The sequence below is a fragment of the Caretta caretta genome, chromosome 1, assembly GCF_965140235.1.
Source record: "Caretta caretta isolate rCarCar2 chromosome 1, rCarCar1.hap1, whole genome shotgun sequence".
In the NCBI taxonomy this organism is placed as follows: domain Eukaryota; kingdom Metazoa; phylum Chordata; order Testudines; family Cheloniidae; genus Caretta; species Caretta caretta.
This window is the reverse complement of record NC_134206.1, coordinates 326,652,310-326,673,636: the sequence shown is the minus strand read 5'-3', so window position 1 is coordinate 326,673,636 and position 21,327 is coordinate 326,652,310. Positions and strand designations below refer to the sequence as shown.

At 38.7% G+C, this 21,327-nt stretch overlaps 2 protein-coding genes across 7 annotated transcripts in view; both read left to right on the top strand.

Annotated features, from left to right (window-relative positions):
* Window positions 1-4,558, top strand: part of PRKAR2B (protein kinase cAMP-dependent type II regulatory subunit beta) — a 158,193-nt gene extending 153,635 nt beyond the window's left edge. For all 3 annotated transcript variants that reach the window (XM_048836343.2, XM_048836340.2, XM_048836342.2), the window contains one exon: window positions 2,313-4,558. In XM_048836343.2, coding sequence (XP_048692300.1) covers window positions 2,313-2,446 — 134 coding nt within the window. In that variant the 3' untranslated portion in view covers window positions 2,447-4,558. The remainder of the gene's footprint in view (window positions 1-2,312) is intronic.
* Window positions 4,559-12,117: 7,559 nt separating this feature from the next.
* The window catches only part of HBP1 (HMG-box transcription factor 1), a 34,151-nt gene continuing 24,941 nt past the window's right edge, over window positions 12,118-21,327 (top strand). Inside the window, exons 1-3 of one of the 4 annotated variants that reach the window (XM_048836337.2) lie at window positions 13,937-14,026; window positions 17,173-17,435; window positions 20,354-20,546. In XM_048836337.2, coding sequence (XP_048692294.1) covers window positions 17,433-17,435; window positions 20,354-20,546 — 196 coding nt within the window. In that variant the 5' untranslated portion in view covers window positions 13,937-14,026; window positions 17,173-17,432. Of the gene's footprint in view, window positions 12,172-13,936; window positions 14,027-17,172; window positions 17,436-18,679; window positions 20,157-20,353; window positions 20,547-21,327 lie in introns of those variants that run through there. The other 3 variants (XM_048836335.2, XM_048836338.2, XM_048836336.2) reach the window with 3 other exon arrangements.

Genomic DNA, 21,327 nt, shown 5'->3' with positions numbered 1-21,327 from the left:
CATCAGGCTAACAAACAAAATGTTCTCTGTTTATTCACAAAGCTACTGGTTTTTTAAAACTAAGTCTCCCCAGCCAAACAAAGATAAACAAGCAGAAAAAAGAAGACCAAAGAAGAAGAAGATGAGAGGTGGTGTTAAGAAAGAAGATCTGTTATGGTCCAGTGTGGCAAGTTGTTGGGTCACTGGCACCTTTGAGAAAGCAGCGACCTTCGTCCACTGGATGCTGGTTCAAGGAGGAAGTTTTCTTCTTTCTCTTGATGACAAGAACCAGTTAAGATGGCATCAGATGAGCAAGCACAGACCAAATTCATTGCTGGCTAGAACACACAGATAATACCTGAGAAATCACTATGATTACTGTTCAATAGGTTCAGCGCCATTAGACTCATAACTGTGAGTGGAAGATAAGAAAAGGAAAAGAATAGACTAGACACCAAGATACCACCAAGAAGGTCAACGGAAGACATTATAGAATCCTAGTGTTAGAAGGGACTGCAAGGCTCATCTAGTCTAACCCCCTGAGGTTCCTTTTGGAACCTCTTATAACTATAGTCTGTAGAAAAGTACAGGGTGCTGTAGCCCTTTCCAGAGTTCTCCAGTAGTTTTTGTATTCCATACAATCTTCACTTGGAAAATGTTTTCAAAACAAAGTTCCCAACAACCACTGAATTCTCCTTGACAAACCTTATTTTAGCGATCTTAGATATTTCACAAAGTTGTAGGCTGTCATACTATGGTGACAGGCACAGTGTAACTACCTAGATAAATAGATACCCTGAAGAGTTACTACCTAATCTTGAGAATAGTTTTCAAACATTTTATTTGCATTATACCCACCCAGACTGAGGACAAAACTGTACTAGCTGAACCATTTAAAAATATTTTAAAAATGGGTGGCACGCTCTTCTTGTGTAGTGTTGGATGGGTTTTGGTGTGCCATCCATACACTGTTAGGCCTAGTCTACACACAGTTTGTGCACCTATTAACTGATTTACACACTAAATTAGCTAAATAAATGCAACACCACTAGCGTGGACATTCTTAAATTGGTGTAAGAACATCTTAAATCAGCTTAGTTTAATTTGAAACTGATATAAGTGTATACACAAAATTGCACTGGTTTAACTAAGTATGTTTTAAATCACACTTCTAGTTAAACTGGTACAGTTTGTGTATAGGCCAGGCGTTAGAATCATTTAAATGAAATTTAGAGTGTGTATTCCCTAACTACATCTATAGTAAGTAAGCAGCCATGTTTATTATAGTGCCACAAAGTGAATTTAGATTGTAAATTCATATGGTCATGGACATTTTCTTTTATCTGTCTGTAAGGCTCTATGCACATTTATGGTTCTGTATGAATAACAAAGATCGCAATTCTAAAATTCACACTTAAAATTTGTACATGATATCAAGCTGTAAATGGTGAGATTTTCATTTTTAGCAGAGAGTGATATCTGAAGTAAAAACATTCAGGTATGTGTTAGCAGGAGCATGGCTCCAGCAACTTTTTGAAGAGAGAAAGGAAGTAAAGAGAATGAGACAACAGGAAAGCAGTATGTATAAATTACTGGCAATTCCAGGATAGCAAAAATTGGGTGGCGGGGGTGTGTGTGTATGTGTGTGTGTGTGTGTGTAACAGAATTGTTCATTTTGATGTTTTTCTCTAAATGTGTATTTTCCCATAAGAACTGCCATAAGTAACATATTAAAACAAGTTGCAAATATATGCACATTTATGCCATAACTTGAACTATACAGACTTGTAGGAAAAACTGTGTGTGTGTCTGAAAAAAAAAAAGTTTTCCTGGTTATGGACTTTTTATTGACTTACTAAATTTTTCAGTGCTAACCTAATAGATACAAAGTTAGTTTTAGACTTTTTAAAGTGTAAAGTTTCTTGAAGTAAAAAACACAAATTATTGACTACAGCGTTTTTAGTTCTCCTGATTAACACTCCCGGTGAACCAATATGGATTATTTAAATTGGACAATTTAAATTGTCATCCAAAACCCAGATCCTGCAAAGACTTATGCATTGATATCAGTAGAACTATTCCTAGTAATAAAGTTAAGCACATGCATAAGTGTTTGCAGGATTGGGGTCAAGGTATTATTTAGGTCTGAATCATATGGGAAAAATTATCTCCAGCTCTACTGACATAGTATGGGTCTCATTGATGCCTTTCCCATTAAAATTTAAAATTCTACACAATGAATGTCATAAACTCTGAAATTAATTTCTGCAGCTGATGGCCACATTACATTCTCTCTCTCTCTCTCTCTCTCCCCCCACCCCCTTTTATCTTAGTTATGGATGTACAGGCATTTGAAAGGCTTTTGGGACCTTGTATGGAAATTATGAAAAGAAACATTGCAAACTATGAGGAGCAGCTAGTTGCTCTGTTTGGAACAAACATGGACATTGCTGATCCCAGTGCATGAAATAAAGTATGGAACAACAAGATCTGTTATGAGAAAATAGCACAGTAGTGGTTAGCCCACTGAGAACGTGTCTATCTTCCTGTAGATGCCAAGCATTTTCTGTGATTTTAGGGTTTGGGGTTTTTTTGGTTTTGCTTTTTTACATATTACAATGGATGTATCAATAAATTAAATTGGGATTTAATAGACTTTGGTCCTGATTTTCAGAAGAGCTTAGCACTAGCAGTTCTAGTTGAAGTCAAGGGTAGCTGTAAATGGAAAGCGCCTTTTGAAAATCAGGTTCTTTGTAAACAGCATTTCATAAAGAATAGATTTAAAAAAAACACTATGCTGATGAATTTGTTCAACCAGCTTCTGTTCTATAAAATGGTTATGATTTTCTGGATAGACTGTTAGCTTGAATGTGATATGTTTAAAGTATTAATGCACATAGTGTTCATAAGTATTGATAATACAGAAGGTAGACTGTAGATATCCATTTCTGCCTATTACAATTGTCATGATTTTATGTTGCAATGACTATAGCTGTATAAAAAAGAAATAACTCAAAATTCCTCATAACAATAAGGCACAACAATACATTTTGTGTAAAGTTCATTACCCAAGTCTTATTTTAACATTTGTGATTTGGTATTAAAGTCCTCTTTGCTTAATACGTCACATTTCAGCAAGCCCACTTGGAAAATATTGTAATATCTTATGCAATTTAAAGGATTTTTATATTTTTGCAATAAACTGCATTTTTATTTGTTACATATAAGCGGTATATTCCTCTGTTGAGAAAGCTGGCAAATTAATCTTGATGCAAGCATGTTTTTTAAAAACAGGCAAAAGTATTTTATGTAAGCAATTGTCACATTCTAACTAATCATGCATAACCTACATCATTTGCCTTCTAATTTCTTTCTTGTTTCAGAATTTATGCATTTTGTCTTTTCCATATTTATTTGATGTCTACACTAGGGTTAAATTTTATCCTTAGAAATCACTTATTTTTTCTGTTAAATATTTCCCATTTCAAGTCAAATGTTCTCTGTATCTTTCTTCTCAATAGAGTCTGACTTTATATATTACAGACCAGATTCAACTACTAAAGTGTTGAAAGCTATACTAAAATTTTTGGTCCCGGAAATCCTTACCAGCAAGTTTGAGAAAGCATGTGAATCTGAAAGATCAATAATTTGAAAGGCTATTTTATACATGTTTGGAGAGCATGTTATTAAAGCTGACAAGTTCTGCTTTGGTCTTCAGACACCAAAGGCCCCTAAGACATCATGAAAGACTGTCATTGCAGCAGTTGAAGGATGGGGTAAAGTTTTGTTCAGTGACGAAGGAGAAAGTATTATCTTACTTAAAATAAGAAAAAAGTGTTCATTTCTTGATAGTAAAAGTCTGTGACTGGAAGTATCTGACATAGTCCAATTCTCACATTATATACTGACATGTTTATTGCTCCATGTGGAAAGCTAGTTCACATAATGACAAGTTGCAGTAGTTCTATCAGGACAGAACCAGAAGACTTTCAACAAGGTTGCTTGATCCCTGTTTTAAACAAATGAAAAGTTACACCTTACTTTTCTTCTTAGACAATGACTTTTCTAATGCAATGTATTTGTGTTTGTCAGTTGGTATAATTGTATATCCTGTAGTTATAGTGATCTGTTCTGACAATTTATACAATCATACTTGAATATGAAACTATGATTATACAATACTATTACTAACGTAATTTATATCGTATAATATGATATAAATTATAAATGAACATTGTTAACAAAAACAGTCTCAGCAGAATTTACAAGTGTCAACAATTTTTTTACACAGCCTCCTGATATGAATAGTTGCACATATGATTGCCTTTGTACTTTTGATTTATTGAAAAAAGTGAAGTCTGTTATACTAGAAGGAAACATCAGGTAACCAAAATCTGTATGTCATTCTATATGCTTACTCTATAAAAGTTACTTATTTTTTGCACTAGCTTAATGTTATTCAGAAAATGCTACTTGTATGATGATGAATTCCAATCAAGGCCATAAATGCTACTAACAATATTTTCAATATTGTTTGTTATATTTAAAGTTTCCTTACAATAAACAACACTTTTATATATGTGTGTGTGTGTGTATATATATATATCTATATATCTATGTAGATGTGTTCATTTTTATAAAGTTATAAGTGAATTATTTATAGCCACTTATTAACACGTTAATAATTTTTAACACGTTTGTAGTGCTTTAAACCTTCGAAGAACTTTACAAACATTGAGCCTCTTGCTCAGTTCTTCATATATTGGGAACAAATAAAAGAGAAAATAACTTGTACACAAACAGAACGTGTATATAGCAACTCTGGACACTCATTCAGTATAGATCAAATGCCAGGACATGGTCTGGTGATGGCTACTTTTAACCATTTTACTGCAAACCCGTGGTCTTTTCTCTCCCACCCCCAAAGAAACCCTCCTTACCCAATTATAAACTGCAGCTAAATGTCAAATGCAAGAGGTGTGATGACTATAAGATAAACACAAAATTTTGGGTTTAATGAGGCCGAAGGTCTGGCTGTGTTGCAGCAGGTTGTTGTACTGCTTCTGTTAATGGGAAAAAAATCTCTGGGATTTTATTTGTTGGCAGATGAATTTTTCAGTTTAAAATAATGAGTGGGGTTTTAGCTCAGTTGGGTGCGTCTCACTAAACATTAATAACATTTGACGTAGTTTTAATATAAATCATTATGGCACAGTCAACCTTAATTCTGGCATTTCCTAACTATTGAGTGTTACCTTTGCAACCTAAGCAATGTTCTTTCAAGTTTATTTAATGTAATCTTTTATACAGTTTGTTTGTGAACCACTGCCCTCTACTGGATAGAACATCTGGCCTTTTACTCATTCTGTCTTCCACTAAAGATTTACAATATACAAAAGAAAATTATATTATTATAATTATTAATTATAACATTCATAAACCAGTCAGAGAACACTTCAATCTCTCTGGTCACTCGATCTCAGACCTAAAGGTCGCAATATTAAAACAAAAAAACTTCAAATCCAGACTCCAGCGAGAAACTGTTGAATTGGAATTAATTTGCAAATTGGATACAATTAACTTAGGCTTGAATAGAGACTGGGAGTAGCTAAGTCATTATGCAAGGTAACCTATTTCCCCTTGTTTTTTCCTACTTCCCCGGAGACGTTCGTGTTAAACCCTGGATTTGTGCTGGAAATGGCCCACCTTGATTATCATACACATTGTAAGGCGAGTGGTCACTTTAGATAAGCTATTACCAGCAGGAGAGTGGGTTTGTGTGTGTGTGTGGGGGGGGGGGTGTCAGAAAACCTGGATTTGTGCTGGAAATGGCCCAACTTGATTATCATACATATTGTAAGCAGAGTGATCACTTTAGATAAGCTATTACCAGCAGGAGAGTGGGGTGGGAGGAGGTATTTTTTCATGCTTTGTGTGTATATAAAAAAATCTTCTACATTTTCCACAGTATGCATCCGATGAAGTGAGCTGTAGCTCACGAAAGCTTATGCTCAAATAAATTGGTTAGTCTCTAAGGTGCCACAAGTACTCCTTTTCTTTTTGTGAATACAGACTAACATGGCTGTTTACTCTGAAAAAAGAAAATAAGTAAGTTTGAGTATAGAAAGCACATATCATGAGTTTATTGCTCAGGTTGTCAAATGAATTCAAATATTCATTTTAATAAGATTTAAATCTGAGGATTAGTCTCATGGAATATGCATTTTTTTTTCTCAATGTGTTATACATTTTTGTGGAGTGTGATATCCAAGGCCCAAGACTTGTGATCATATTCACTAGTTTTGACCTGTGCAGGAGTCTGTGCCATTGGATCATATTGCTTTATAAATTTAGAATTTAACCAGCACTTTTAAACTTAACGTCTGTAAAAAACTTTGAATATTCACAGCATCCCTGTAAGATTTTAGGGAAAGCTCTTTTATCGTTGAATAGAAAGTGCTATAAAAGGGGATAGGGATGAGCTCCATGGGAAGGTGATTAAGCATTAGGATGTATTATCTTTTCTGAAGTGTTTCCACAGGGATGGAGGGAGGAACATGTGTCCAACTGCCTCCTGGCCACTCTTTACCCCCTACCCTAGTGCTGACCTTACAGAGCCCTCTGCAGCATCTGGAAGAGTGGTGGAGAGGGTGCTCATGCAGAGTGGAGAGATCTGCATCTAAAGGGCTCCTGCCAACATGGATCTGGAGATATATGGCAATCGAGACCATTATTATTATTTGTACTATGCCCAAAGTGACCTGGGAGCTACAGACCCATAAGAAACAGGTCCCTCCCCAAAGAGCTTACAACCTAATTAGAACAAGTAACAGAGTGAGAGAGGAGAAGAAAAGCATGCAACATAAAAACTTGTTCTGTTTGGTGGGGTTGTTAAATTCATCTACGTGTGGGAATGAAAATTTAGCGAAGACTCCCTGATATTTTTTCCATATCCTTTCTGTCCCTCACACAGAAATTCTTTCCTGGTGGCCTTTCCCTTTAGAGCATGCACCCATACAGAGCATGAACAAATGTCAGAGAGAAGGTAGAGCTTTAACATCCCCTTGCTAGTGGACCATAATTTCACCACTTAACAATGGGGGGAAATGAAACTGAACATGACCCTTTCCCTAAATAGTGTACAGACAATTGTTCAGGAATGTGTGTGGACAAGTTAGACTACAAAGGAGGAATCTGAAACTGCAGAGGGGAAAACCCTGTTGAGTCTGGCTGTTTGAACGTGAAGCAGCATAAGACTTTACCACACTTTCTCCTTGACCTCTGAAAAGTAATACTGCAGTTAAATAGATATCTATTAAATTATATTTTACATCTAATAGGGCAAGAGCCTGTGCTGTACCTCCTCTAAGCATAGTGAACTTCAGTCTTCCAGGTGGTCAGTCCAGTGCCTTTGGAGTGTTTCACTGAATTCACTGTTAAAAAATGCTTCATAGGGCTAGGAGATTAGGAGGAAATGGCTAGTATCAGGCTGCAGTCAGTAAATGGATCCCTTCAAAGGAAAAAAGCCTGAAGCATCTATATTGTAGAGAGTTTATGGCTGAGAAATAAGTTGTATTTAAGTTTTTCTAAATTTGAAGAAACTGGCTGAGTGTCTAGACTCTAATAACAAAGGAAATATTAAAATTGATACAAAACTGTGTAGGGCAAATTCCAGGAGAGGGGGAACAGTTTTCTCTTTGGAATACTACAGAAGTCTTTGAAATAAAGGGCAGCAGATCTAGACTTTTTTCAACAGATGGTCTTCCCCCATACATGATGATTTTGTCTAATACTTCCTGGTCCAAAAAAAGGACCTGATAGAATTGACAAATGAAGGACCAGTTTCTTAAAGAAACTGATCTTGTTTGTTCTAGCAACATGATTCACCAGCTACTTCCAAAAGGGCACAGTGCAAAATTATATATTGAGACCAGCCAAGATTTGTGAAAATCATCATCGTTTCACTCCTTAGCCAGCTGACATAAAATATCTTAAAGCAGTCCATTGACCAAGTATTAAGCAGCTTGCACTTAATTGTTCAGCTCTTCATAAAATTTTGGTTGACATTACAAGACAAGACAGGTACACATTAGAAATACATCTGCTGATGAGCATGTCAATTGCAATGTGGGATAATGTGATGAGAGATGATATTTTAAATGGATTTTCTCCCTTTGCTCCAATTGAAAATAAAAATGTAATAATGTGTGCTGGTAATAAGAATCTTAATCTGAAAGGCATCTTTAATGTCTCAGTTTTTTAAAATGGTTCCTTTAAAACAGTCCAAAACACACAATTAATGCGTACTGGTAGTGTCTACTCTTTCAGCACTTACAGGAATTCAAAAATTCATGTAAAAACATTTAATTTATCAACAAAATGGAAAAATTTTCTTGAGTAATGCTTCTATAAAGCCTTTCCTATGCAAAAGTGTATAAATATTTAAGAAAAATTTTAAACTCTTAATATTCAGAGTATTGAGAAAAAAGATCTGTTTGCCTATTCTAATATTAAACATTTAATATTATATTTCATTGTTCAGTGTTTTTGGAGTTGAGTCTCAACATTTACTTTGATTATACACGTATTCTTTTTAATAATGCCAGCTTTTCAAACTGAGGAAATGCCTGTAAAGGGTTAATTATTTTGGTATATAGTTAAGCACAGGTATTTTGAATTAGATTCTAAGACATCAGCTTTTCTACTCCATCGTTTTTGTCATATTAGTCTGATGAACTCATTTAAAGACTTTTATAATTACCCATTCTCACCCCCAGAAGATATTGCATGTTCCTGAAAGTGAAATACCTTCAAATAAATCCATCTGGATTGAAATAACTCGCCTTCTCTTACTAATGGACAAGCTATCACTTCCCATAGAAGACAAATATCAAGATTTCATTGCTTTACAATTACAATAAAATCAGGCATCTGCTTCCTGTGTCTTGATGCTCAATAAGTAAAACTGGGATAAGGTGTACCCTGATGCTTAGTAAGTTATATTGTAGTCCCTGTGAAAGTTTGTTCATATTAATTGCACTACACTATGCATTCATTTATTAACAGCCAGAAAATAGTACTCTTTTCTGGTGGCCATTATTAAGAAGTGGAACCACTTTTCTTTTAACTGCAATAATCTAGTTCTTACTCATTTTCTCACACAGCATTTTGTTAGTATATGTTAAGGTAATACATCATAGGCTATGCCTGAGAGATTCCTGTCTTATGGGGAATATATATTTTTTTCTTTATTTATATTTATTTGTGTGCATTCCCTTATTAGTTTATTTCAGATAGTATGTTACCAAATTGTAACAAACTCCAAAGCTAAGATGAGAGTTGGTTGGGAATGGAAAAGGAAGAATGGCATGTTTTCTTTTTTCTTCCCGATTTCAATCCACCCCACACAATCTCTGAGCTATTTGTTATTGAAGTTTTCATATTCTTATTAAGATACTGATGATTATTTTTAAATTAGGAAAACATTTCTGTTTGTATTAGAATTTTTAAGGTGCGGATCTGGTAGACAGGAAACAGCACTCAACCTCCAGAGATCTGGGTTCTGTTCCCACCTGTGCCACAGATTTCCTGGGTGACACTAGGCAACTCACTTAATCTCTATGCCTCAATTCCCTGTCAGTAAATGGGGATGCTTCCTAATCAAACGGGTATACAGTGAGGATAAGCTCAGTAATATATGTGAGGCCCTCTGATATAGATGGGCATTGCATAGGAACCTAGAAAGGGATTTTTTGTGTTTTCCCCCAGACTACATTTTGAGCCTCAGTTACCACTGCCAGTTTAAATGCAACCAAAGTGTTGTCTGATAATTAAAGCATTGGACTGGGAGTCAGGAGAGCTGTGGTCTAGTGTTAGTGCTGCCACTGACTCATTGTTTCACCTTTGACAATTCACTTAACCTATTTATGCCTCAGTTTCCACAGCTGTAAAATGGGGATACCTTCTTCACAGAAGTTTTTTGAACATTAGTTAAAGCTGGTAAATCATTTTGAGATTTTAAGTTGAAAGGTGGTAGGAAAGTACAGAGTATTATTAAAGTCAGAAAGCAAGCAAGAGCAAAATCGTCACTTCCAGTCTTATGCTATGACTCAGTGCAACATCAGCTTGGTAGTGAAAGAGCTCCTGTTGCGAAAGAAGGGGAAAAGCAGCTCTTCACTCCAAGACTGGACAAAGCCCGACCCCCAGTGCAGGCTATTACAAAATGTGCAAAAGCAGCTGAACCTTACAAGATAATTAGTTTTGTGAACAGAAAATGATGACAGCAAACATGATTTGGAGTAACTAAATCCACAGGAGCAAAGGGTAAGCTTTTTAAAATTCAGTAAGATTAAGGAAGTGTGCATGTGTGCTGCTGATCACCTTGAATTCTCCAATGATACAGATGATAGAGAAGATAGTTAAATCCTAGTATTCAATTGTTCTGTGCTGTCTTGAACTCAGCTTCCTGCAGTGTGCTTATTGGGATTCATCTAAAGCCCCTAGGCCTATCACTTTTTATGGCTGATTTCCTGGGCTTATAGATAGGGTGCCCACTAGCACATTTCCAGGATACTGAACATTCCAGGAATGGCATGGGCCTGCCCCTACTGGGTCGTGATCTTGCACACACAATGTGTGTGAGGTCAAAATGGGGGTGCCATATTGAACAGCACTCTGCCCAGTCCCTGCTGGCGTTACCTCACATACACAGTATGCGCAAGATCACGTCTACGGGGTGGAGTGGTGCACTCTCCATTATGGCATCCCTCTTCTGACACAAGACAAAACCAAAAACTGTTTTGTCTCAGTACTGGATGGGGACAAACATTACAAAAGCAGCTCTGGTTAAAACTGCATGAGTGGCCTGCCTACTTCTAGGCCCAAATCCATAAAGGTATTTAAGCCACCATCTCTTTTCCCTTTTGTGTATAGTGAGGCAGCCACCTAGATCATTTTTGCAAGAAACACCTTAGATGCCTAAACTACCTGAGTTCAGGCACTGGGTTCCCATTTGTGGCTCATTAAGCAGAGACAGGCACCTGTCTATAGGGCAGGTCTTCACTACCCGCCAGATCGGCGGGAAGTGATCAATCTACTGGGGATCTATTTATCGCGTCTCGTCTAGATGCGAACAGAAGCAGAGTCGATGGGGGAGCGGCAGCGGTCGACTCTCCACCGTCCTCACGGTAAGTTGACCTAAGATACGCCAACTTCAGCTACGCGAGTTGTGTATCTTAGGTCGACACCCCGCCACGCACATTGTAGACCAGGGCTATGAGAGGGATAGAGCTTAGAACACAATGTTCTCATGCACATCTCCCAGTAGCTAGCTTAAAATGGCTCTCTTAGAGCTATCTTTCCTCCCATATTGTACAAGGAACCTCCATGACTAATTCAGGCTTTAAGGATTGCAGTAGCGTTCCTGCGACTTTTGTTGTACACATCTAAAAGTTACGCAACGCGTTGCAACACTGCAGCCCCTTCGTGGATTCCAACTCCATTGGCAGTTAGTTCTCTCCTCTCTGATAGCCGCGAGAGGGTCTTTAGAGTCTCAGTGCTCAACTTGTTCCACAAGGGCCCTCCCACCCCATTTGGCACCATAAGAAAAGGCAGCATGTGCCTGCCTCCCATGAACCCCCTCTTTCCCCCCAGTCTTGGAGGCAGTGAGCAACACTCTGGTTGGCTCCACTACACCGAGGTGCCCACTGAGCTGAAGAGGAGCCACTGCCTCTCTCTGCCAAGGGTAGAGCCACCCGCTAAGTCTCCTGGGTAAAGTTAGCCAGAAGGGCAGATACACGTGTCCCTATGACTCTTGTTTACTATCAGCCGAGCGCTTCGCGGCGCATTTTGGGGCTTGTTGTCCAGGTGCTCCCTGTTTAGTAGCCCACGATGGAAAAAGAAACTACATCTCCCAGAATGCAGGGACTTCGCCACTGACCAATCGGAACGCAACTTTAGTGTGATTGACATGCCGCTCTATGCAATCGTCTGCGCAGGAAAGTCAAAACACGCCCGCCCTTGGCGGGGGAATCCTGACGGGCAGGTCAGAAGGCCAATAGCAAGGGGCCGTGCCTTGAGTCGTGTCTGTCCTGGCCACTGAGGACGAATCCCATCGGGGGGGTGGGGTTTGATGGAGGGGGAGAGCGGCCGGAGGGGGAATCTGAGGGGAATCTCGAAATGGCGACGGGTTTGGTAAGTGCTGAAAAGTTTTGGGCTGAGGCGAGAAGGGGCCGGGACGGGCGAGGGCGGCTGGGCTGGGGCAGGAGAGCAGGCGCCGCTGGTGGGGGAGGCTGTTGGTTGGGCTCCCCGCCTCAGGGGCCAGCGGCTCATTTCCCCCACCCAGCCGCGGGGTCCCGAGTCGCGGGCTCCTGCCCGGGGCCGGGACTCGACTCAGCGCGACCCAGATTCCGAATCTATGGGTCTGTCACGGGGGCGGGCGGGGCCCCGAGCGCCTTCCCCCCCGCCGGCGCTCCCGTGCAGGGTCCTCCGAGCGCAGCGGCCACCCCTGGGGAGCGCAGCGCCACCGAAGTCCTGCGCGAGTTCGGTGTCCGGCCGCTTGCGCCAGCCCCCGCCGCAGCCGCGGGGCAGCGCCGGTGTTGCGCCCTGTGGCCCCTGCACGGGGGGGGGGCGATACCTGAACCGGGGGGGATCAAATCCGACAGAGAGGCAGAGGGCCCCCGCGGAACCCTAGTGCAGGTCACCAGCCGCCAGAGGGCGGGGGCGCGGGGCGACCCCGCTCTCCCCATCCCCCACCAGGCTTGTTGTTACGCAGTTTGAATGAATGGGCCTTGCGCGCATGCGCCGTGCTGGGGAGAGGCTTATAAACAAGGGCAGCTTCCAGGCGCTAATCACATGACGGGGCGGGGGGCGGTCTGGCAGCTGTGGAGCCCGTTTCCGCCAGGCAGCCTATGGCTCACAAACCCTCCAGACAGGCTTTGGTCAGTCACTGCGCAAGCCACTGCGGGGACAGCCTTACCGGCGTCGGCTTCTCTCTGCCTGGCCACTGGGCTTGTGGTTCGGAGCCTGCATCCAGGCTGCTTTGTGTTGTGAGTCAAGGGCAGGTTTTTCTACTGTCTGGACAGCGGCTGGCTGCAAGTGCTGCTGCAGTATAAATAAAAATAACCCAAATCCTGTTCTGGAAGTTGATGGTTGCCTAGTGACCATGATCTAATTACATTCATTAGGGGCAAACGGGATAGTCCCAACCAGTAGTTTGTATAGAGCAGACCTCCTCCTCTCCCTCTCCCTTTATCCAATCTAATTGGAAGTGAGGCTAGATCAGATAATCAGAAAATCAGAGATAATCTGGAGAATGGGAATGTGTGAGGCCGTGGTGTCGCCTAGCGGCCATGGGAGAGATGGCTTGCTTCTGGACCTTTGTGGGCTGAGGTGAATTATGACCAATATTTGGACCAGGCGTGGGCAAACTTTTTGGCCTAAGGGCCATATCAGGGTTGCGAAATGGTATGGAGGACTGGGTAGGGAAGGCTGTGCCTCTGCAAACAGCATGGCCCCTAGCCCCTATCCACCCCCTTCCACTTCCTGCCCCCTGACTGCCCCCCTCAGAACTCCCGACCCATCCAACCCCCTCCTCCCCCCCCCACTCCTTGTCCTCTGGCCGCCCCCTCCTGGGACCCCCTGCCCCATCCAAGCCCCTCTCCCCCCACTTACCAGGCCACTTAGAGCAGCAGGACAGGCTTATTGGAAAGCTGGGGAGGGGCTGGGGACTAGCTTCCCGGGCAGAGAGCTCAGGAGCCGGCAGGATGGTCCCATAGGCTGTAGTTTGCCCACTTCTGATTTAGACAGAAGAATGGGAATTGGGGGTGCTAGAAGAAAAAATTATTAGCTGGCTGTGCATTTACGGCTTTTCAATCAAGAACAGGACAACTTTGGGTGGATAATAATGATTTCTTGGGGGAAAACAATTTTTGATTTTTTTTATTTGAATTAAATACAGGTATAAAGTCTTAAACTAGCTTTTGTCAGTAGCCTCTTCTGAAGGTGCAGAGAGATTATTTTCGTTTCAGTTTATTCAAATAATTTAAAGGTCAGTGGCTCTCAACCTTTCCAGACTACTGTACCCCTTTCAGTAATCTGATTTGTCTTGCATACCCCTAAGTTTCACTGCACTTAAAAACTATTTGCATACGAAATCAGGCATAAATATACAAAAGTGTCATTGCACACTACTGAAAAATTGCTTATTTCTCATTTTTATCATATAATTATAAAATCTGTTAGAATATAAATATTGTACTTGTACTTCTCTATATACTATACATTGAAATGTAAACAAGTCGTATGAAATTTTAGTTTGTACTAACTTGAGCAGGCTACATAAAATGCACTAGTGTAAAACTAGGCAAATATCTAGATGAGTTGATGTAGATAGTAGGAGTAGTTTACCTCTGATTGAAAAACACTGGATTAGGTCAATGACTAATTCATTCAAAGTTAAGAAACCAGTTGGGAGTTGAAAAAGCAAAAAAGCTTGTTTTCCTCTTCCATCTGTGAATAAAAACAAGGTGTGAGAGAATGAACTACCAGTTCTAAAATCTTGAAGAACATGGTGTCCAGAAAAAATCAGTTCAGTTCACAAACTACAGATAATATTTACTTTTGTTTAATAAATGATTTAGTTTTATATGTAAAACATATTTTCATATTTTTTTAATAAACTTTATGTATCCAGTACAGCAAATGTAGTTTTATTTAACTTAAAAAACTATTTTAAAATGTTTCTGTGCATTTAATTGAGTTTTAATTCCCATCCAGGTAGAACTTGACACAAATCACAAGTAAAAAATTAATCATCTAAGATGCATCATTCACTATTTTCTAACATGTAAAAACTTAAGAATCTGAATAAATGTAAGTTAGGTAGATTGGTCAAATTGATCTCTCTCTATATATATATTCTGGTTAGCAAAAAAACCCATGAAATTTGGTGTATATTTAGGTGCAAATCAACATGGTTTAATGGTTACCAACCAGTAAGAATTAATATTTCTTTAGGAAAATAACTTAAAAAAAAGTACAATTGCAAAACAAGATTAAAATCAATTATTTAAATCAAGGTTTTCTGCTTGCTGATTTAAATTATGATTAAATTCAGTGATTTAAATCATTTTGATTTTAAATCAATCCATCCGGACACTAAACGTTATTGAACATCCTCCTCAGTTACAAATTAACTGGAAAGTACTTCATCTTCCTTATGTGATATGAATACTATTATCCTTCTTTCTAAATATAGAACAGAAATATTTATTGTACACTTATGCCTTTTTTTTTTTTATCATTATGAACACTTTTACCATCTCAATTTAGTAAGAGCTTATACCACTGTTAGGATTTTTTTTGTTCCTGGTATACTTAAACTCCTTCTTGTACTTAGCCTTGCCAGCCATGGAATTTTGTCTTTAGCTTCCCTTATCAATATTACGCACTTCATAACTTCTAATTTATGCAAATTGCTATCTATGTCTCCCTTTCTACATTTGTTATATATTGCTTTTTTATTTCTAACTATTCCATTCACATGTCCACTGAGTCAGCCATGATGGGCTATTAGCCAGGGTGGATTGATTCAAAAAGTAAAAGTTTTATAACTGTTACAACATGAGTTATCAACATCAGATGTCAAAATATGCAAAGTAAGTATTCTTAAATAAAACTTCAGGTTCTCAGGCAGCATTTTGCTTATTTTGCCTACCTGTAAACTTTGATTGTTATAGTTGGAAATATTTTCAGGTCAGTTTGTATTTTTATGATCAAATCAACATTTACTGATAAAAATTGAATACTTCTAAGTCTAAAAATATGCTTGATTAAACACAAGTTAATTGGGCTCAATACAGGGATAACAGGATGAAATTTGTTGCCTGTGATATACAGGAGGTCAGGCAAGATGAATTAATGGTCCCTTCTGGCCTTAAAATGTATGAAACTGTAATTCACACCTAGTCTCTTATCTAATATGTCTTCTAAAGAGTGATGGTTCACTGGCACAAAAGTCCAAATGAAAACAATGTCCCAGTCCTCAGAAGCTTGTAGCATTTTTAATTTCTTGCAGTAGGTGGACATGCTCCCCTTTCCCGTCCAACTTCCTATAGACTTCCAGTGCCTGTTAAAATCTGGCCTATGAACTGCATGATCCAGGAGTAATTTGAGGGTTAAATAAAATGTATAAGCATGTACATGCAACTTTCATTTGGAGACAATTAGACTGTTGTCCAATTCAAACAGGTAAGAGGATCCTATGTGTGGCATTTAAATGGTTTGAGTAGACTAGCACTTCTTTGACCCTCCTCAGAGAATAAAAGACAGCTTGTAGAATTGGATGAAGTCATTGGAGTTCAGTATGTCTAATTCTGAAATACTCTGTATACAGCATAATATATTGTCTTACTGGGTTTTCTGAGACTTTGGCAGTTGGTTGGGGAAAAATAACGCGAAAAGGAAAACCACAGGATATAGTCTCACCCAAACATCCCATCTTAATGTGGCTTTGGTAGATGTTGCTCAACCTTTGCCAAAAGTTCCTCTGAACCCCATTTTTTGAATAGAGATACCTATCCATTTTAATAGAAGGTATATAACCTAATAAATAAACTCATTATTTATTTTTGTCAATTTCTTAAACATGAACAACTCAACTAACGTTTAAAAGTTGAGTTTATACAAGTCATTCACATTTGTCTTTGTTGACCAAAGGAAATAAAATGTTTTTACGATGTTGTACTACAGTTCTGTACTTCTAGCAAATATATTTATCACAAATGTTTTTGAGCATGAAGCTGAATTAAAAAGAAAATCATCTGTACTCTCAAGCTAATTACTGTTTATTCCATGGCAATAACATCCTAGGGGAGAGAAAAAAGCATATGATGCCCAGATCAGACTTTAATCCACCAGGATAAAACATTGCAAAATGAACTTGGACCCATTTATTTTCTTTCTTATTTGTCGAAGGCATTCTCGACTTTTGCATACAGAGATTTTTGTCTGGGTAAAATTGAGAGCTGGAAATACTAACTCATTTGCTGACTGGAAGATGTATTCCTCATGCATATTGTACAGGTTGTATTGGTCATAGGCTTTTAATTTTTTTAGGTAAATTTTATTATGAACTTAGCATTTGTTTTAGAGAAATATCTTCCTGTGGAGCAACTAACTCCGTCGTTTTGGCAGGGACAGAAAGATCAAGGAGAAAAAAACAAATCCATGGAAGAAGAGAAGAAAGAAGCAGAGAGTACCCAACGGACAGCAAAACTAGGTGGAAGGGAGGAAAAGAAGGGCATAGACAGAAAAGAAGAGAGAACAGCCTCAAGAACGGATAGTGCTCTGATTTGTCCTGATCCCTTCCCCAGCTCCCCATGAAGGGCCAGACCCAGATGGAGGATGGGGAGAAAAAAGCCAGAAAGAAAATAGAATGAAGGAAGGAAATAGGGATGGTAAAATAAAAATGACATGATGCATGTAGCACTTAGATAATGATGTTTATGTACATAGGTCACTTTCTCCGTTTCACTGTGAAGTCCCCTAGAGAACACCCAAAGCTCTGTTAGAACAAATTCTGCTTTCAGCTACACAAGTCTGAGTAATTAGATTATAACTGACTTGGGAAAATGTGAATGCATAGCTGAACAAATTTGGAGTGGGGAGAAGGTGATGGCAAAATATTGATTAGGAGATTTGAGTCAAATTATTGTTTAATACTAGACATAACTAGATTGACAAAGCCAGTATTTTTTAAAAATTGCATGCCACAGTAGCGGATTCTCCCCCCCGCCTTTTTTTGTTTGTTTGTTCTTCTTCCCTATCCCGGTTTGCCTATTCAGGACTAAAATATGTTGTGCAGCACAGATGTCTTTGAGTTGATTTTTTTCATATACAAATTCTTTTTAACCAAATTAAGGGTGTTGGCGCTTCCCAGCTGTGTGATATCAAATAATAATGGCTTGTCTACACTGGTAAAATCATGAGGATGCTAATGGATTCATTAGACTAGCCACATCTTTTAGAGGTGTTAATCTCAATCATGCCACTAATAATCTGTCAACAGGTGTGTAGGACAGACCAAATCATTCAGCAGCAGTAGCAGCAGACCATTATTAGCATAAGTTGTCAAAAGACAGCTGTCATCTTGGACAGCTTTTGGTGGTGATCTTTATCATTGGGTTTGGCATGATTTATAAAGTACTCCTTTCTTCTTCTCCCTTCACACTATATGAGAAAAATTCTTTTTTTTTTTAAGAGAAATCCTTTTAAAAGTCTTACAAATTGGTATTATGTACAAGTTTCTATCACTGAGCATTTGATTAAAGTATAGAGTTTTACTAAAATATGAGCATGCCGCTTTATAACTTTAAGTAGATGGTACTAATCAGTAATCACAGCTAAAGCTATATGCCATTTTCAGAGATAGGTGTCTAAAGTTAGGCATCCAAGCCCTGATCCATCTGGTCCATATAGTTGATGGGCATTCATTTTGTTCACAGATGATAGAATGAAGAAAACTGTTCCTCAAGGCAGCCTTCCTGAGACTAAGCATTCCACTAGTCTGATGTTCTTCATTTCTACTGTCCTCAATGGAGATAATGCAGCAGGCCATGCTTTCAAGAAAATTCTTCCAATAGGAATACAAATACTAATTTTTACTAATTGTTTGTTTTTCTTTTTAATTTATAGTTAGCGTCTGTGTTTTCCTTTCTGTGACATTCGTGGTGAAACTGTTGTGGGGTTTGAACTGATGAGAGCTGAACAGCAGTAGTAATGTGCTTCCTTGCATTTTGCTATGCCTGTTTGGCTGAATAAGGGATAGCTATATACTGAAGTATGAGGAGAAGTGTGGGAGTGTAAGTCCTTGATGCTGTTGACTTCAAAGTGTTGCTGACACAGATGTCGTTTCTGGTAAAGGTGGATAGTATTGCTCATGTGGCTGTGCAGCTTTTTAATAGCATTGTACAAGTCTGATTGAAGTCAATGAAAAGACTCCCACTGACTCCAGTGATAGCTGTCTCAGGCCTTAAATGAAGCCTCCCTGTGGGTAGTTATTGGCAGTTGTTCTTCTGCTTCTGAAGTCCCTCTTATGCAGAATACCATAGGGCATTATTTTGCCATCCTTTGTGTTGAATGTATATGAGGCAATTAGAAGTCCTGTTTAGCTCTCCTCAGCTTGAAATGGTGCTACAGTAATATAAATAATAATTAATTAATAAATGGTGAAGAATACTCATGGCCCCAAAAGTGCCTCTGCCATCGTGTTTCCCCACTAAAGAAAACATTAATGACTTAGCAGACACACCAAAACTGGCCATAAATGAAAATAAGACATGTGCAATAGTGTCAAATAATTTCATTGTGGTAGCGGAAATCTGTTTGTTGTGGGAGATTTTCAAAGGAACAAATGGGAGAGTTAGGCTTAACTGTCCTGTATGCCTTTGAAAATCTTCCCTATTATTATTATTGTCGGTTTTTATTATTTATATTGTGGTAGCATGTAGAGGCCTTAGCCAGGTCAGGGCCCCATTGTACTGGGCACTGTACATAGTAAATAGCAGTCAGCCCAAAGAGTATACAATCTAAAAGACAGGGTGTGAAGTGGATGAAACAAGTGTATACGAGGGCATGGTAACAAAAATAGGCTATTTTAGCACAGACTTGCTGCGTGCACAGCTGATAGCCAATGAATTCCGATAATCTCTACCACAGCCTGCCTAACCATCAGATGGCAGTTTTCTGTATACGTAGAGCAGAGGGAAGATAGTCTCACTTCTTAATAGATTATTCTTCAAAATATTATAGTGCATATGGGGCGCACATTTAGTTTTCTTGTGTCTTGGAATTTTCTTTGTCAGTTATCCATCTTCTTGTATTCTGCCCTGTTATAAAACACCCATGATTACCTTTTCAGTGATATTTTTTGAAAGTAGCCGTGAATCCTGTTACAGGAGCTTTAGTCCGTCATTACTTGAAAGATCAGTAAATACACCAAATTATTACAGCTAAAAAAGAAAGTTTTCTAATCTTTAGGGAACAACAGTTGTGCGGAATAACCACCTGTTCCTCTCACAGTCGGTACTAACATTTAGCAATCTTCCTTTTGTTTTAAATGTTACAGCACCAAGATTCTAGGAAATGAAGAAAACAAGCAGTCAATGCAATTGAAATGTGTAATGAAACTTACTAAAATTGGCTTTTTGTTCTCCACTATAAGCATTTTGGTAATACAAGAAGTTAGACAGAAGTAGTAGATAAGATTTTTGGATAAGGGAGGGCTTGGTGATAAGGCAACAATTTGTATATGGAGCTACATAACACACCTAATGTTTCATAATTTTTATGCGTGTAATCTTGTGTCTTTTCAAAGTCAGAAAATTTGAAGCATCCTAACATGGTGTGGGAAGTGAAGACGAATCAAATGCCTAATGCAGTACAGAAACTCCTGTTTGTAGTGGACAAGAGAACTTCAGGGATGAGTGAGTCATTGGAGTTACTGAAATGTAATGAGAACCTGCCATCTTCTCCTGGATATGCATCCTGTGATGAGCACATGGAGCTTGGTAAAGAATTTAATAGTTTTCTAAAAGCTACATAAAGGGCCTACTTCTGTAGCTGCTCCATGTGTGAAATTCCTATTGAAGTCCATGCAAGTTACACACATGGAGTAACAACAGAAGCAGACAGAATTTTCCTCTTTCTACGTTTACTTCTGTTTTTTATTAGTACAGGAAATATGCATAGTATTATAGTTGATGTATCATGCCATATTACAGTTCTGAGGCACAATGGTTTCCCTGTTTAGCCCATTCCCAGCTCCTGCCACATTCACGTACAAGCAGATGTTGACAGAAACTTTCTTTCTTAACTCTGGGCTGTAAGTTTCTGCTCACAACTTCCAGTGAAGTTCTTTTTGTTAGAGAAGAAGTACACAGACAGAGCTTCACATCTCATCTCCCAGGTCCAAGTCTAAATGCAGATTCTGGCCTAGAGGAACATTTAGCTTCATTGCTATCATGCTCAAGAAAAGCAGTATATAAATCATTGAATAATGTGTAATCAGTAAAATATTCAGTAAATATTCATATATTCAGGTTATATGAAGTTACACAGTAGTTCAGTACATGAAGTACAATAATGTTATTAAATTACACAGGAGTAGAGTGTATATTGTCAGCAGTAAGAACTTAAATAACAAATGGGGGAGTTTGCTTTCGCAAGAATGTTTAATATGTAAAATGTGTAGGCTGCTGGTCATATATATGAATAACTGCTACATTCATGGCTTCTGAAATATGTTTCTCCAGATTAGCTGTGAAACTTCTACAGAAATAGCCCTGGATG